The sequence below is a fragment of the Scyliorhinus torazame genome, chromosome 13 (genome assembly GCF_047496885.1).
Source record: "Scyliorhinus torazame isolate Kashiwa2021f chromosome 13, sScyTor2.1, whole genome shotgun sequence".
Taxonomy (NCBI): domain Eukaryota; kingdom Metazoa; phylum Chordata; class Chondrichthyes; order Carcharhiniformes; family Scyliorhinidae; genus Scyliorhinus; species Scyliorhinus torazame.
Window position 1 is genome coordinate 156,291,073 of NC_092719.1, and position 19,282 is coordinate 156,310,354.

General features: G+C 43.0%; 1 protein-coding gene across 2 annotated transcripts in view; it reads right to left on the reverse strand.

Annotated features, from left to right (window-relative positions):
• Nucleotides 1-19,282, reverse strand: part of slc25a26 (solute carrier family 25 member 26) — a 361,771-nt gene that overhangs the window by 303,612 nt on the left and 38,877 nt on the right. For both annotated transcript variants that reach the window (XM_072472312.1, XM_072472311.1), the window contains exon 3: nt 7,653-7,762. In XM_072472312.1, coding sequence (XP_072328413.1) covers nt 7,653-7,762 — 110 coding nt within the window. The remainder of the gene's footprint in view (nt 1-7,652; nt 7,763-19,282) is intronic.

Consider the following 19,282-nt stretch of genomic DNA (forward strand, 5'->3'; position numbering starts at 1 on the left):
GCCCGCAGTCAGTAGCACAAACATCCACCATGTGCGAGCAGTATAGGCTGGTCAGGTTAGGCATAGGTCTTCAGTCAATCTAACATTGTGTCAACCCACAGTGCAAGTATGTTTAACAGCTCTTCGTTAAATAAAATAGAGTTGTACTATTACAAGTGTTGGTAGCTTACGTTACTACTAAGGTAAACACAGTCTCCACAGAACCAGATTACCCAACACATCATGGTACCAGTATGTGATGTTAGAGTTTAATAGACCCAGCAATCAGCCATCCGGTAGTATGGACAGCGTCCGCCCTCCCCCGCCGCTCCGCATCACCAGCAACCTCGGTGCGAACTGGAAAATCTTTAAACAACGATTCAAGCTATACCCCGAAGCTACAGACCTGGAAGCTGTTTCAGACGCCAAGAAGATTGCTCTCTTCCTTTCCACGGCCGGGGACCACGCCATCCATATCTTCAACTCTCTCACTTTCACTGAGGGTGAAGACAAGTCCAAGTTCAAGACAGTCCTGCTCAAAGTCACTGTGACATCGAGGTAAATGAAAGTTTTGAGCGCTATGTCTTTCAACAGCGTCTGCGGGGTAAGGATGAACCTTTTCAATCTTTCCTCACTCACCTTCGCATCATCGCGCAGTCCTGCAATCACGGCTCAACCACCGACTCGATGATCCGTGACCAGATCGTTTTCGGTGTGCAATTGGACCCCCTACGCCAACAGCTCCTCACGGTTAAACAGCTCACCCTTGCGATAGCCATCGAGACCTGCGTTCTGCATGAACACGCCACTAACCGATACTCGAACATTCAAGCGGAAGAAACGGCGCGGCAATGTCCCCACGAGGCAGAGCGGGTGCAAGCCATTAAACAACTCCAGGGCCTAAGCCTGGATGAGGGCGGCCATTTCGCACGCTCATGCACATGCGCGCACTGACCGAGGGGACGGCGAGGCCGAAGACCGCACTGCACAGGCGCGCACTATGTACGACCGCACCGCGCATGCGTGGTGGCGTACCGAACGTTCTGACGTCACGATGTGCGGTAACATGTGCGATGTGCCCACTTAAAGCGGCAATGTCCTGCAAAATCCCGACGCTGTCTCCAATGTGGCAAGCTTGGCCACTATGCAGGTCTGCTCAACCTACTACCGCTCGTCGCTCCAACCAGCCACGCAGGGATGTCAGAACCATCCAGCCACCGGTCACCGATTCCGACTCGATTCCGGGCCTTGACACCGATGACCCTAAAGCACCATTTCGGGTGGGCATCATCACCAAACACAAGATGCTCCAGAAGACAAAAGCCAAGTCTCTCCCAATATTCAGCATTGATCCGGACGACGAGTGGTGTGCCACCCTCACGGTCAACCGATCCCGCATCGATTCCGCCTGGACACCGCGCTTCAGCCAACCTCATTGCGCGGTCTGACCTCGAAATCCTCCAGGTCAAGCCTACCATCCTGCCATCCGCCTGCCAGCTTCTGGACTATAATGGTAATGCCATTGCTGCCAGTGGCTCTTGCCAGCTTGAAGTGTCGCACCGGTCATTAAAGGCTAACCTGCCATTCGAAATAGTGGGATCCACTAAAGCCTCCCTGCATGGCGCTCAGGCGTGCAAACTTCTAAACCTTGTCCAAAGGGTTCACTCCCTGTCACCCGCTGACACTTCCGCATCTCAGGACGCTGACTTTCGGACACAGCTGAACGCCATCATCACCCGATACCACGGTGTATTCGAGGGCATGGGCACACTCCCATACACTTATAATCTTGTTAAAACCAAATGCCACGCCTGTGGTGCACGCACCTCGCAGGGTACCAGCACCACTCAAGGACCGCCTCAAGCAGCAGCTGCAGGGCCTCCAGGACCAGGGCGTAATTTTGAAAGTTACAGAACCGACTGACTGGGTCAGCTCTATGTTGTGCGTGAAAAAACCATCCGGCGAATTACGCATATGTATTGATCCCAAGGACCTCAACCGCAATATTATGAGAGAACACTATCTCATTCCAAAGCGCGAAGAACTCACCTGCGAGATGGCTCGCGCCACATTTTTCACCAAGCGAGACGCATCCAAGGGGTTCTGGCAGATCCAGCTCGACGCATCCAGTCGGAAGCTCTGCACTTTTAACACCCCATTTGGCCGGTATTGCTACAACCGGATGCCGTTTGGCATCATCTCTGCATCGGACGTGTTCCACAGAATAATGGAGCAGATGATGGAAGGTATCGAAGGGATTCGCATATATGTGGATGACATCATCGTCTGGTCTACCACCCTGCAGGAGCACATTGATCGCCGCCAACGCGTCTTCCGACGAATCCATGACCATGGCCTCCGCCTCAACAGGGCCAAATGCTCCTTTGGTCAAACAGAACTTAAATTCCTCGGAGGCCACATTTCAGTTTGGCGTGCAGCCGGATGCTGACAAGATATCTACCATTAAGGCCATGAAGACACCGGTGGACAAGAAGGCGGTCCTCCGCTTCCTGGGCATGGTCAATTTCCTGGGGAAATTCATCCCTAATCTCGCCTCCCACACCACGGCTCTCAGGAACCTGGTTAAGAAGACGACCGAGTTCCAATGGCTCCCCATCCACGAACAAGAATGGCGGGAACTCAGGGCGAGGCTGACCAAGGCCCCAGTGTTGGCATTTTTCGATCCGGCCAAAGAAACAAAGATCTCCACGGATGCCAGTCAGTCCGGCATTGGAGCAGTGCTCCTTCAACGTGACAACGCCTCCTCATGGGCTCCTGTCGCATATGCGTCACGTGCAATGACGCCCACCGAACAGCGCTATGCGCAAATTGAAAAAGAGTGCCTGGGCCTTCTTACCGGAGTCGTCAAATTCCATGACTATGTCTATGGACTCCTAAGTTCACAGTCGAGACAGACCATAGGCCACCGGTCAATATCATTCAAAAAGACCTTAACGGCATGACGCAGTCATGGGGTTGGGTCTTCCGAATTTACTTTATTATTACTGTGCAGCGAACACGGAGAAGGGGTTGGGTCTTCCGAATTTACTATATTATTACTGTGCAGCGAACACGGAGAAGGTGAGAAGCTGGTTTAGAGGGGGGGGGGGGGGGGGGTGCTCCCACTGGGTTAGAATGGAGGAGAGTCTGTGCAGGGAGTTGGGGCTGAATGCGCTGGCAACAGTGCCACTCCCAATGGCCCCGGGGAAATACCCAGGGAGTCCAGTAATAGTAACGACATTGAAAATCTGGAGGGAAATGCCGATTTGAGCCAGGGAAGTGGGATGAGAGTTTTCGGTGATGGGAGGGGAAGTGAGTCAGGGCATTAAAGAATTTGTTTTTAGGGGTTTTAGGGGGCCGGTTTGCAGGTTTGAAGGAGCTGGGGCTAAATATGGGTAGGGGCAGGGGGAAATGTTTAGGTATGTGCAGGTCCGAGATTTCTTTAAGAAGGAGATACAGAGCTTTCCAGTGGCGCCGGCTCCACACTGTTGGAGGAGGTGCTGATGACAGGGAGAATGGAGACGGGGGTGGTGTTGCCGATTTAGGGGCGATTCTAGAAGAAGAGAAGGCACTGCTTGAGGAGATTAAGACAAAGTGGGAGGGAGAGTTGGGAGAGAGCATTGGGGGGGTTGTGATGTGAGGTGCTACAGAGGGTAAATGTCTCAACTTTGTGAGCAGGGTTGGGGCTGATACAGCTGAAAGTGGTGCATAGGGCGCACCTCACAAAGGCGAGGATGAGCCAGCTCTTTGAGGGGATAGAGGATGTTTGTGAACGTTGCGGGAGCGGCCCCACAAACCACGTTCATATGTTTTGTTCCTGTCCAAAGCTGGAGGGGTATTGGAGGGAGGTTTTCAGGGTAATTTCGAAGGCGGTACATGTGAGTCTCGAGTCGGATCCTCTGGAGGCCATATTCAGGTATCGGATCGGTCGGGGTTGGAAGCGGGCGCAGAGGCAGATGTTTTAACCTTCGCCTCGCTGATCACCCAAAGGTGGATCCTGTTGGGGTGGCGGTCAGTTTAACCACCCTGTGCCCTGGTGTGGCGGGGGGAATCTGTTGGAGTTTTTAACAGCCGAGAAAGTGATTTTGAGATGAGGGGAAGGATGGAAGGGTTCTACAATTCATGGGCTTTGTTTATTATGCACTTTCAAGAATTGGATGACATCGAACATTTTAAAATATTTTTTTTAAAAGAATTTCAGTTCAATAAGGTGGACACTTCCCTCAGAGATGACAGTGCACAAACAAACCTATTTGTGACAAAACTGACCTTTCAAATGGTTAACTTATCCAACAGAAACATCACATTGATATATCCTTAAAAAGAATCTAAGTATCAGGTAAGGGTTCAGAATAAAAATTCCTTCACTAGGTCATGCTAAAGATTTTGGTGAAAAATCTCTCAGCACCAAAAACACTGTTCATGAGAATGGGAGAGACAGCTTTCATTGTTGATGATTTAATGACTTAGATGCTTGTTTTACACTTCTCAGTAAAAATGTTTGTTTAGAAAGGCAATGAGTAAAAACAAATTCCCTTGAAAAATGAGCTCACAGCTACTCACTATCTTCCAAACCTATGCTGACAGAAAATAGTGCTGAGGGCTTGCCTGCCTTAAAACCAGCTCTGCAACAAGAACTTGCACCTTCAACTTAGAAAAACATACCGAGGAGTATTACACAAGTCAAAGAAGGAATTATGAGGAAGGGTTGTTTAAAAGTTTGAAGTTTCAGGAAGGATCTCAAAAGGGATCAAAGCAAAAGAATGGGAGAGCGTGACAGAGCAAGTGCACGAGAAGGACAGCTAGCCTTTGGGAGGGAACTCCAGACTTTCAGCATTCCAGGTCCTAAAGTACGGTCGCAGGTAGTTGCGTGGTGGGTGTAGGGCTGTACAGGGGAGGAACAGAAAAGTGGTTGTTTCCAGTTTGGCAGTTAAATTATCGTGGCAACAGTTTCAGTAGGTTAAGCGCTGTACTAAGTACCTCTTCTCAGCCTCGTAAAATGGGGTTAAACTGGACACTTCCTCGTTTGCAGTTATATGTTAAATGTGCAGACTGAAACACCCCTGGGTATTCCAGTCTCTATTGCCACAGAATCCCAAGGGGAACAAAATATGAAACTTAACTGTAAATTTTGAGCAGATTTTCCATTTAGCAAGAAATAGATTATTCCTGAATGTCAACTTTGTTTATACCCCTGCAAAATTATCTAAGCAATGCTTTACAATGAAAGGGAAAAACAATGGAATCAGCCAGCCATTGTCTCTTGCTATAAATGCAATGTATTTTGTTTCAACTGGCTTTTGGCATCCCAAAATTTGTGGATGAGTTGACATGCCAAGTTAAATGCCTGCCAATTGCTTTGCCTTGTCATGTCACACTGTATTTTCTAGTCTGTCCTCAGGGAGAAAAGGTTTATAAATGCAAGCAAGCGATTCACTTCAACTTGACAAATGAGCTCTCCAGGAATACATACGTGGAATACAAATGAAGTTAAACCAGAATGAGATCTATAAAAATACAGTATTTAAGAAAGACAGAAGCATAATATGTTAAATCTTTGGAGGTACACACAAACCTTCGCACCAAAATAAAACACAAACCGAGTTGTTTTAAAAATATTTACTGAATATATTGTGAATTCAATATTTAGTAATTATTCATTTTTTGAATTTTCCCCTCACACGTTGTGACAAATCGGGGGCCAAAAACGGCATTATACACATTGATCTACGATACTGCCATATGCAGTGGTGAAGCAGTATTTACATATGATTCTGAGAGTGTCCTCTGCTGAGAGGAAGAGCCAGTGCAACTCAGTGCGATAATGTTTGAAGTGCACATTTTTAAGGTCAGCGCAAGAAATACCCAGGGCATAATTTGAAAATGAAATGAAATGAAAATCGCTTATTATCACAAGTAGGCTTCAAATGAAGTTACTGTGAAAAGTCCCTAGTCACCACTGTTCGGGGAGGCTGGTACGGGAATTGAACCTGCTGGCCTTGGTCTGCTTTACAAGTCAGCTGTTTAGCCCACTGTGTTAAACCAGAAAAGGTTTCAAAAAATAGCAGAGTTCCGTTTTAATGTAAAGGACACATACAGAATTGTTTCCATGGGAAAAAATGGACTGCATGGCATTATTCAATCCATGAAACATCAGTGCTTAAAAAAAAAAATCAAAAAGCAGAATTTAACTTATTCAGCCACCAATCAAATCAACCACCAGATATGTTGAATATTAAATCCTATAATGTCATCTTGCAGCTCATCCTGAACATCACCACAGGAGGTCCAGCATATTAAAAAAATGGTTTGTCAACACATGTCAGGCATCACATTTCATTACAAATGTAGAACAATCTTCTTTTAAGAAAAGGAGAGAAAATGTCACTCAATCTTGTGCATTGTAGCCTGGGTCCAAAAGTGATAAACATCTCACAATTAGCAAAGTAGCGAAAATGCCAGAGATGCCATATGGCTCTCCCCTTTCTTCAAAAATTCTGAGAAACATTTGGAAAACATGCTGAAATCTAAAGAAAAAAAAAAACAATCAGTACAGCTGACTGAATATACAATGCTATCTGGTAAACTGGGTACTCTGCCTATGTTCAGACTGCACAATCTAAATTCAGTGCATAACTTCACAGCTCAAAGCAAAAATATCAAACAGAAACAAGAGGGCTTTGAGGTAAAACTAACAAACGCTTAAAAGAGGCACAAAGTAATATTCAATGGTTAGGTTTGATCATACTGTGAAGTGAAAATTTTTGAATTTATATTCTGCATATATTTTATTTTTAACATTAGAAATTTCAGTTACTGAGAAAAATGGCAGATAAATAATGTATGAAAAGTATTTTCAGTGATTTGCTGAACAAAAATATTTATGCCATGAGTGGTCAGTTTGTGGAATTAGAAAATTGGTTTTCATAGATGATCTCATGGAAAGCTACACAAAACTTGACAAAAAGTAGCTCTAAACTTGGCTATTCAAATGCCCTCCAGGTCAGCCACTCATCTTCCATCCTCTTTAAACGGGAACTTAACCAAAATTCTAGTGTGCATACTCTAATTGCAGCAAGTCCACCACTGTACTCGTTAAATTATTTTGGCACCTGGTCTGGCAACAAAATGGTTTTTCGAGTTCTCAATCTTGTTTTCAAATCAGTACAAGGTCTCACCCCTTCGTACTTCGAGAATGTCCTCCAGCCCTGGATCACTGAAATCCCTTCATTCCTTCAATTCTGACCTCTTGCGCATCCCCCCTAATATTAATCATGCCTCCAGTTGCCCAAGACCTCGCCTCTGGAACTTCCTCCTTGAACCTTTCTACCTCAATGCCTCGCTCTCTTTACAATGCTCCTCGAAACCCACCTTTTTAGTCAAGGTTTTGGTCACCTGTCCTAATTACCTCATGTGACTCTTTTTTTTTTTTTTTTGCACCTTCGACTGCAACTATATCCATTTTGTAATAAAGAGACCAGTACTCTTCATTGTACTCCAGTGCATCCGAACCATGGTTCCACAAACATTTGTTAAACTAAACTCCCGTGAAGCACCTTGGAAGGTTTTACTTTGCTAAAAGCATTGGGGGTGAAAATGATCAAAAACAACAAATATGTCTTTACACTTATTCATTTCAAACTTTCAGATCGAACGCAAGATTAGACACTCACCACCTCCCCAAGAGAAGCAGCAATCATGTGAACAAGCGGAGCCTTTTTTGTAGACACAGAGGAACCCAGCACAGATTTTGTGTACTCATAGGTAACGAAGAAAAGAGCAGCTGAAATTAATCATACACAAAAGGGAGAAAAACTCCAGTCAGTCCAAAAGTTAAGTGTTGATAAACTGCTCCAAAAAGAATCTGCAATACAATGATCTGGTCACTCACTTCAGTTACTCTGAACATTTATTCAACAAATGACCAGTGGATTTAAACTTTGAACAATTATAGGCTATGTGGAAATTTCACCTCTTGGGGGAACAAGGCTGTTTTTTTCTTTTAAGGAATATAGCCCAAAGTTTCATTCTTAGTTGTGGCCTGTTCACTTTAGTCTAATCATTTCATACATATTGGCTTTAGAACCTTTACACCTTCACATACAGTAACAATAGAAAGTTTCTTCTTGGGATGTGGGCAAAGCTACATTTAATGTCCATCCCTGGCTGTTCCAAGATGGTGTTGGTTGACATTTCCGTGAACCACAGCACTCTTCGTGATGATGCCGTTCTGAGAATGGCAGTAGATTGGAAATCCCAGGATAGTGACGCAGTGAAAATGAAGGAATGGTGAATATGCATCCATGACACAAGGGTGTACTTACCTTGAATGTGGGGCCGTGCCCTTTACAAATGAGAATAAGGACAAACAAGAGAAAGCACAACCACTGCCATTCTCAAAGTGAACAACAGAACAAAGTGTTTGCAGAACAAAAGTAGGTTGGGAGTTTTTCCAATCAACAGCTTTAGTGTGACTTGACCATTTTGTAGTTTGATTCAATATGTTATTTAATACAGTGAGCTAATATGGTTAAGTAGTCATTTTGAATTAATCCAGGAGACATTTTAAAAAGTAACCAGTTACTGTGTGATTGGAAACCAGCCAGGACAAGTCGTGAGCCTCAATTATGGCACATGCAGAATAAATAATTAATCAATATATGTGGTAAGGGATTGTAACAGAAAGTACATAATGTTTTATGTTTCATAATTAACATCTGATTTTAAAATACTAATTGTACATTACAGGAAGTCTGTACATTGTAAGATGTGTTTGTCAAGCCAGTCTGGAAAGATAAGGTGTGGCTGAGGTCGAAGCCTTCATGACCGTGGCTAGTTACATTCAAATGAGTAAAGAATAAGGCATTGTATTACTGTGTGGGAAAATGGTCACATAAAACATTGAGTGGCCCCATTGCATTACTAAAAGAGGAGACGCTCACAAGTGTCAGGAACCAATTAGAAAATCAGCAGATGGCTAAATTAACCAATTATCGTTCGACAGTTCGGCTAATTCAAGATCAGAAACTGTGAAGTGAGGGTATAAAACTGAAGATTTTGGGAAGCCATTTTGTTCGCATCTGATCCACATACCAAATGACCAAAGGGTCCACACTATCAGCCTGATCACCCAAGGAAGACGAGAGAGGTTTGTTTAGTTAAGTCAAGTTTTTTCCTTCCATTGTTAATTGAAATGTTCTCTCCCAACTTGCTCGTTTCTACCTTTTAATTGTCAATAAATCATCTTAATTTACCATCAGAAGTGTTCAGTCTCGCCTGATGGTTAAGTCTAATGTGAACCAAATGGTTAGATAATCCACAATTGGGGATTTATTGCAAACGACTTGTGCCCCATAAATCAAATTAAACAAGCATCTCTTTAAAAAACAGAAAGTGTTGGAAAAACTCAACCAGACTGGCAGCATCTGAGGAAAGAGAAATAGATTGAGTCCAGAATGACTGTTTGTCGAAAGCATCTCTTTCACGAATCACAAGTTACAGGTTCCCTGACAAACTACATTCACATCAGGCAGTGTCTAAATCAATTATAAATTTCTCCTGAACACTAAACAAAATGCACAGGTCCCAACTTTAATGGAAGCAAATGCTTAACATGAAAAAATATGCTAAATTTGGAAATACAAATGCTGACAGTGTTATATTCCTACATAAAGGCTGAATTAAACCTTCACATGCCCATGATGCAGCTGAACAACACAAATACCCAAAACATTGTGATCATTTGATAATTCAAGACAACCAAATCATGCACACTACTTTGGGAAAAAACTGTTTAATAGTTGCCAAGTTGTGTCTTTATATTATTTAATGAATGATGGCATATATTTTTCTTCCATTTGTAGTATTTTGATTTTCAATTACCCTGGTCAAATCACCTTTGACAAAGATATACTTTCTGAGAAACGAAGAGGCCTCCAAGAAGATATACAGTGGTGGGGGTGGGAGGAGCAGTCAAATACAGATATGAATAAGGTAGTCATGTTTAATTTGCTTCTGATAGAATTTTCTTTGTAATCAAGACAACAGCAAAAACACAATTAGCTAAGCATATTGTGAAATATATTATAAAAAGAAATCTTCAGTTTTGAAACCATTGAATGAATCCAAGAGAAGACAAAGCATGACATTACAGAAGCATTTATATTAATGAATAAAATGTTATTCCAAGTAGAATTCTATAACTTAGAAGAAGAAAAAGTGTATACAAGAGAGCAGGGTGCTCATGAATTCCAACATATTCTTTCCCTTGAATGACAGTTACTATATCACGGAGTTAAAACTGAGCAGGGTTAACTAATAGATGTGCCTTGAAAAGTAGGTAAAGCAAGGAGCCCATTGTGACTCAGCTGGATCTCAGCCTGGTGCATTAGTATGGATAACAGCAATGCTCTATTACAGATCATGTATTAAAAGCAAAAGTACAAAATACCACAGCTGCATCATTACAGGTCATAATTGCAATTCCGATGGATTATCTTCCAACTGCAGATAGACCCATTCCAAAATTTACTATCAAGCTGAGGACCTACTGGTGCTCAAAGTGGCCTTTGAACACAGCACTGAATTAGGCACTCATCTGTTTCACAGAAGCAACTACAACCAATCAATAGAAATGTACTCCGATCTAATAATTTGAAATACTGCTACATGGAATGGAATCAAAGGAATGCAATTTACACCAAGACATTTTCAGCAATTTGTTCAATTGGGATTCCCTGCAAGTTGATGCACAATTGATGTGTGGAATCCAAATGCCTTTTTAAAAGGTTATTGCCTCAACCATGCATTTTATAATAATAATCATAATAATCTTTATTAGTGGCACAAATAGGCTTACATTAACACTGCAATGAAGTTACTGTGAAAATCCCCTAGTCGCCACACTTCGGCGCCCGAGGGGTACACTGAGGGAGAATTCAGAATGTCCAATTCACCTAACAGCACATCTTTCGGGACTTGTGGGAGGAAACCGGAGCACCCGGAGGAAACCCACTCAGACACAGGGAGAACGTGCAGACTCCACACAGACAGTGACCCAAGCTGGGAATCGAACCTGGGACCCTGGCGCTGTGAAACACCAGTGCTAACTACGGTGCTAGCTTTCCGAAATACTTGTATTTCTGAGTCAGAAGCTTGTAAGCTCAAGCTCCATTCCTTGGCTTACACTTCATTTCATTTCATTTTCATTTCATTGCAGTGCAGACAGAGTGTTGCATTTTGCAACTTGGATCCAATTGTTAGTCTAGAAAATTGTGCATAATCCCATGATATGATTCAAAAGAGAGGGGAGTTGTCCTAGTCTCTTTGTCAACATTTATCCCTCAACCAACACCGCAAAGCAAATTAGTGATCATTTATCTCATTGCTTGTGTCAGGAAATGGAGGTAGTTTTATTTAATTTGTGGATATTGTGTTTCTGTGCAAAAAAGGTTTAAAGCTTTAGTTAGCTCATGTTTAACAAAGGTGCCTGCATATCTGTGGATCTTGGTTTTATTTCAAACAGTGCTTACATTGTAATTAAAGGATTTAGGACGTGCAAGTAAACAACACGTTTAGCGAGTTGGTCACACCGCAGATAAAGAGTCCTGAGGGAGATAGGAAATGGGTCACCACCAGACAGAGGAAAAGTAGGAAAGCAGTGCAGGGGTCCCTTGCGGTCGTCTCCCTCCAAAACAGGTAAACCGTTTTGGATACTGTTGGGGGAGATGGCTCACCAGGGGAAGGCAGCAGTAGCCAGGTTCATGGCACCGTGGCTGGCTCTACTGCACAGGAGGGCAGGAAAAAGAGTGGTAGAGCTATAGTGATAGGGGATTCAATTGTAAGGGGAGTAGGCAGGCGTTTCCGTGGACGCAAGCGAGACTCCAGGAAGGTATGTTGCTTCCCGGGTGCAAGGGTCCTGGATGTCTCAGAGCGGCTGCAGGATATTCTGAAGGGGGAGGGTGAACAGCCAGCTGTCATGGTGCATATAGGCACCAATGATATAGGCAAAACACGGGATGAGGTCCTACATGCTGAATTTAGGGAGTTAGGAGATAAACTAAAAAGTAGGACCTCAAAGGTAGTAATCTCGGGATTGCTATCAGTGCCACGTGCTAGTCAGAGTAGGAATGACAAGATAGACAGGATGAATAAGTGGCTTGAGAGACGGTGCAGGAGGGAGGGATTCAGATTTTTGGGTCATTGGAACTGGTTCTGGGAGAGGTGGGACCATTACAAATCGGACGGTCAACACGTGGGCAGGACTGGAACCAATGTCCGAGGTGAGTTATTTGCTAGCGCTGTTGGGGAGAGTTTAAACTAATGTGGCGGGGGATGGGAACCAATGCAGGAAGTCAGGAGGTAGTAAAGAGGGAACAGAAACAAAAGCTAGTAAGGAGAAAAGTGGAAGGCAGAGAAACAGATTTAACTGCCTAGTATGACAGGGGGGTGGGAACCAGAGCAGTAGGTCAGCTGGAGAAATAACTGAGGGAGAGCTAAAGATTAGGGTCAGCAAGATTAAGAGGAAGAGCAGGCATGGAGTGGTTGGTCAACACAGCGGGGCTGGTGGGTTTAAGTGCATTAGTTTCAATGCGAAGATTATTTCAGTTAAGAGTAAGATAGATGAACTTAGAGCTTGAATTAGTACATGGAATTATGATGTTGTTGCTATTACAGAAACTTGATTGAAAGATGGACAGGATTGGCAACTAAACATTCCAGGATTTAAATGCTTCAGATGGGATAAAGAGGTATGCAAAAGGGGTCGGGGAGTTTATTATTGGTTAAGGAGAATATCACAGCTGTGCTGAGGGAGGACACCTTGGAGGGTTCAGGCAGCAAGGCAATAGGGGAAGAGCTCAGGAATAGGAATGGTGCTGTCACAATGTCGGGGGTTTACTACAGACCTCTTAAAAGCCAGCAGGAGATAGAAGAGCAGATATGCAGACAGATCTTGGAAAGATGCATAAACAATAGGATTGTTGTGGTGGATGATTTTAACTTTCCTTATGTTGACTGGGACCACTTACTGCCAGAGGCAAGGATGGAGAAGAATTTGTAAGGAGCATCCAGGAGAGTTTCTTGAAACAATATGTAATTAGCCCAACTCGGGAACAGGCCATATTAGACCTAGTGCTGGGGAATGAGCCCAGCCAGGTGATCAAAGTTTCAGTAGGAGGTATTTTTGGGAACAGTGATCATAATTCTATAAGTTTTAAGCTGCTTACAGAAAAGGACAAGAATGATCCTCAGGTGAAGTGTTAGACTGGGGAGGCTAATTACAACAGCATTAGGCAGTGTTGCTCTTTTTAGTCTTAGTTTATTAGCTCTGATTACGTCACCTTTGCTCACGAGTCGCCAGGTAGCTTTCTGATACCGCCACGTGGTTCAAGTTCAAGTTATGATCAATAAGTCAGCACACCGCTTAGTAAGATTGAAATCAACGGTCCTTTATTATATACAACAAGTAATGTTTACACAATAATCCTACTTTCTATATAATAAACCTATCACTACTGGCCAATACTTAACTTTAGGAAGAGCCCACCAGGTCAGGGAAACGAATGGCTTATCCAATCGGATCTGGCCCACGGGATTCAAAAGGCTGCTACAGGTCGATGGCTAGGAGTCTTTATCGGATAGCGATCGCTGGATTCAAACTTACGGTTGCCGGTTGCTGTTCTTGCAGAGGTCTCGAGCAGGCGAAGAAAGGAGAGAGAGCGATCTGAACTTGGCCCCTCACTTTATAGGGCCCAGGGGCTTCCCGCCTCTCGGGGCGGCCCTTGACCATGAGTCCCAAGTGATTGGACTTGTTCCCAATCACTGGGTTCGATATGTCCAATTGCGAGGCGATTCCCCGATCGGGGGGTGGTCGTTCACCTGCCTTTGTTTCGGCCACTGCAGGCGCAGACAGGTCTGGCCCGGTATTCAATTGCTAATATGTTGCAATTGTTCCCGGGGATAGCTGATTAGACTGCAGATGTCTGGGTGGATGGGCTGTTAATAGCCCTGAGTATCGATCTGGGCCAACTTCCCCAGAGCCGAATATGCTATTCTGTCTGCAGCTGTCCGTTTCTGTCTTGTTACCTGCTTTTCCCAGCAGCCTTTCCGGTTAGCCATTTTAAATAGGGTTTTGGCCAAATTAATCGGGAAGCAGCCATTTTACGTGGCTACAGCAGGGTCTGGAGAATGTTGACTGAGCGAGGCTGTTTGAGGGAAAATCAACATCCGACATGTAGGAGGCTTTCAAATGTCAGTTGATTAGAAGTCAGGACCGGCATGTACCTGTGAGGACGAAAGTTGAGAGTGGTAAATATAGGGAACCCTGGATAATGAGGGATATTATGAACCTTGTCAAAAAGAAAAAGGAAGCATTCGTAAGGTCTAAAAGGCTTAGGACAGATGAAGCCCTATGAAGAATATAAAAGTAGGAAGAAACTTAAGGTAGGAGTTAGGAAGGTTAAAAGGGGTCATGAAATGTCATTGGCAAGCAGGATTAAGGAAAATCCAAAGGTGTTTTACACATATGTAAAGAGCAAGCGAGTAGCAGGGAAAGGGTTGGTCTATTCAAGGATATCGGAAGAAATCTATGTATGGAACCAGACAAAATTGGCAAGATACTAAATGAATACTTTGCCTCAGTATTCACCAAAGAGAAGGACTTGGTGGATGAGGAGTATAGGTTAGAGTGTGTAGATATTCTGAGTCATGTTGACATTAATAAAGATGAGGTGTTGGGCATCTTAAAAAGCATTAAAGTAGATAAGTCCCCAGGGCTTGATGGGAATTACCCCAGAACACTGAGTGAGGCAAGGGAGGAAATTGACAGTAATCTTTGTATCCTCATTGGCTACAGGTGACGTTCCAGAGGACTGACGAGTAGCCAATGTTGCTCCATTGTTTAAGGGCAGCAGGAGTAATTCAGGAAATTATAGGCCGGTGAGCCTTACATCAGTGATCGGGAAATTATTGGAAAAGATTCTTAGAGGTAGGATTTACTCACATTTGGAAACAAATTGACTTATTAGTGATGGACTGCATGGTTTTGTGAAGGGGAGGTCGTGCCTCGCTAATTTGTTCGAGTTTTTCGAGGAAGTGACAAAGATGATAGATGAGGGAAAGGTAGTAGATGTTGTATACATGGACTTCAGTTAAGCCTTTGACAAGGTACCTCATGGTAGACTGGTACAAAAGGTGAAGTCACATGGGATCAGAGGAGAGCTGGCAAGTTGGATACAGAACTGGCGTGGGCACAGAAGACAGAGGCTAGCATTAGAAGGGTGCTTTTCTGAATGGAAGGCTGTGACTAGCGGCGTTCCACAGGGATCAGTTCTGAGGCCTTTGTTGTTCGTGGTGTATATAAATGATTTGGAAGAAAATGCAGCTGGTCTGATTAGTAAGTTCGTGGACGACACAAAAATTGGTGGAGTTGCGGATAGCGAAGAGGATTGTCAGAGGATACAGCAGGATATAAATTGATTGGAGTCTTGGGCAGAGAAATGGCAGAAGGAGTTTAATCCGGACACGTGTGAGGTAATACACTTTGGAAGGTCCAATGCATGTAGGAATTACAATAAATGGTAGAACTCTTGCGAGTACGGACAGGCAGAGATCTGGGCGTGCATGTCCACCGATCAATGAAAGTGGCAACGCATGTGAATAAGGTGGTCAAGAAGGCATATGGCATGCTGGCCTTCATCGGTCGGGGCATTGAATATAAAAATTGGCAAGTCATGTTGCAGTTGTACAGGACCTTAGTTAGGCCTGATTTGGAATATTGTGTACAATTCTGGTCGCCACACTACCAGAAGGATGTGAATACTTTGGAGAGGGTGCAGAAGCAGTTTACTAGGATGTTGCCTGGTATGGAGGGCATTAGCTATGAGAAGAGGTTAGATAAACTCGATCTGTTCTCACTGGGACGACGAAGGTCGAGAGGCAACCTGATAGAGGTCTACAAGATTCTGAGTGGCATGGACAGAGGGGATAGTTAAATGCTCTTTCCCAGGGTAGGAGAGTCAAGTACTAGGGGACATAGGTTTAAAGTATGTGGAGAAAAGTTTAGAACAGATGTGCGAGGTAATTTCTTCACACAAAGTGGTAAATATATGGAATGCGCTGCCTGGGGAGGTGATGGGAGCAGGTACGATAGCAGCATTTAAGGGGCATCTAGACAAATATATGAATAGGGTGGGAATGGAAGGCTACGGACTCCGTAAGTGCGTACGGTTTTAGTTTAGGCAGGGACCATGGGCGGCGCATTTCTGGAGGGCCTGTTCCTGTGCTGTATTGTTATTTGCTGTTTGTTCTAAGGTTAAAGAAAGACTAGGCTGTTGCTTAGCAACCAGGGGCCACCTTAGGTTAGAAAGAAATACTGAGTTTAGTTTTAAACTGGACCTACAAGCAGCTGGACAGGAGCAGGGAGCTGCAAAAAGCAGACGTCCCAAAGGAGAAGTCCAGAAACTAGAGTGTTGGGACAAAAGAATATCTCAGAAAGACAGTTAAGTTAAAAGAATAAAAAACAAGAAGTTGAACATGGTCCTGTTCAGAAATCAAGAAAAAGGCAGAGAGAAGTGCTTTGAGCAAAAGAGATACGCAAGAACCAGATTTAACGTCAGCTAGGTGAAAAGCCAAACATCCAAGATAAATCGCAAGTTTGGTGACATCTTAATACAGCCTGTGAAGCAGTAGTGTTCTGTTGGCATGTCTGAGCATCTGAGAGATTGTGTAGAAGCATGAAAGCACCTGCCAATCTAAGGCAGAGGAATACTGAAAGGAGATTGAAATCCTAGAAGTGGATACTTGGTGAAAGCATTTGTGAGAAGCTTTATTTGGGAGAAGATTCTAAGGCGTGTTTTCACGGGTAGAGTTTGGAAACACTCATGTAAAAGCCAAAGTTCCAGTGAGATCAGTTGTCTCAGTGTGATAGATATCTGGGAGGGTTGGAAGAGAAAGTTGTATTGGGTGGCATCTGCCACTTGATTTCAGATATTGATGTGTCTGACCACAGTTGGCCTGCTGGTTTACATGAACTATGTACTTACCATGACCATGTGGTATAAGATATATTTTGCACCTTGCGTTATCCTTAAAAATATGTGTACATACGAAATTAAATGAAAATGAAATGAAGAATCGGTTATTGTCACAAGTAGGCTTCAAATGAAGTTACTGTGAAAAGCCTCTAGTCGCCACATTCTGCCGCCTGTTCAGGGAGGCTGGTACGGGAATTGAACACGCGCTGCTGACCTGCCTTGGTCTGCTTTAAAAAACAGCTATTTAGCTCTGTGCTAAACCAGCCCCTGTATGTGAAGGTGAAGTGAAGGAGTATTGTATTATAGTCAATCTTTTCAGGTTTCATAAATTGTTATTCTTTTGTTAAAAGTTAATAGGAAGACCTGCGGCTCTGTTCATCCACGTCTCTGAACAAAAAAAACAAAAGTTATGATCCATTGAGCCAGGGTTCCATTCTGTCCAGTAGTAACATCAGCTGGGACCAAAACACTGCTTGTGGGGCTTGTGCATAAATTGTTTTTTCATATATTACAATGGAGGCTACATTTCAAAAGTTTGGAAGGCACTTTCAAAATGAACAAAACTTTTCAAATGCAAGCTCTTTATTTCTTCAAAATATATATTATTTGGAAAAGACAATTAGCACCATTGTGGCAGAATGGTGGTGGTGGTGGTGGGGGGGGGGGGGGGAGGTGCTAAGGGATGGCAAAGTGGATAAGTGAGAGTGCAAATGCACATTTTGTAACATCTCAGACATTAAAATTATGTGAAAATGAGTGATCAGAGCTTTTGGGAATAGAAAAGCTGTTTGAAAACAGAGTTATGCTTTCTAGATTTTACAGTGAACAGTTGTTAATCAAAGCACTTGCACTAAACTTAAGAATGTACAAATTTTTTTTTAAAGTTCAAATCTACTGATTTAAATGGCAAGGGTCAGAATAATTTCTCACCTGCAAATAAAAGGGGAACAAATATATAAATTCTACTAACGTCATTTGGTAGACTCAAATACAAATACCTGACTAACCAATTGTTCAAACAAATTTCCAATAAGATCTTATTTTCATTTCAATTGTTTCTAGTTTTCGAGCCATTTTCAGATTATTGGCAAAAGCGCCTGCTGAGAATTTGGGTGTTCTCAAATTAAATCAAGATGTGTTTTTAGATTAAAAATATGTTTGAGAATATAGCTCACAATCAAATGTACATATCTTTTCACTGCAAAGCAATTAGGGGCTACAATTTCCTCTAACCACTTGAGATATTTATATTTTATATTATAATTTTTTCTAAAGTTGGTTATGAATGCGATCTTAAGTATAGGCGAATAAATGGGTAAAGCAAAGTCTCCACTCTGTTGAATTCAAATAATACTGCTCTCTCAGTAACCAACAGCTATTTTACTGCTTCCAAAGGATGACTTTTTCAAAACAAATGCAAAAAAGCCTGATCTCATAATTCTTTTGTAGGTGGTGCCTTATTATAGTATTATCCTTTCAAAATGCAAGAGTAGAATTTCCACTTTAAGCGCAGTTCGGCAATCTAAGCATAAATTGCACTAATTTCCCAACTTGCGGTTCAAAATTTCTACTCAAGTGCATTTGCATCTCAAATGTAAAATCTTCCACTTTCAGGCAGTATTTTAATTTCCTAATACACAATCACTTTTTCTTTCTTGTATTAAAAAAAAATCCTTGATTATATTTAAGGATGGGCTTCATTAATACAGTTGAAAACTGTTCACAACAAAATGATCAGCATTTTTAGTCAATGTTTAGTCCATCACCTGTGAGGTACCAGATTTGAAATAGCTGAAAATGACTGTAAAAACTGTGTGTGTAGCCATTACAGTTGTGGCTTGTAGCGACTCCTACCAGAACTACTATTATGCTCGTCTGTTCTGTGCCATCGTCACAGATTCACTGCATCTCTTCTGCAACCATCATGGGACTGAGCCTAAGTTGACCCTAGTTTGTGCTGCCCTCCACTTTGCCCTCTTGAAGAGAAAATACTGACTTTTTTATGGATGTGACATTTTTGAGTTTTACTAAATATTTAAAAGCATTTTTTCTAGAGCGCCACAGCGCCCAGGCAATTAAGAAAATGTAATTTTATTTTACAGCCTCCTAGTAGGCCGCAATCAGGTGCAATTAGCACAAACTCACCATAGAGCTTAATCTGATCAGGGGGATGAGGCCAGATTTTGGGGATCAGCTTTCAGCGTAACGGTTTTTACGCCAACTTGAACCATAACATAATACACCACAGAAAGCCATTTGTTCCAGCAGAC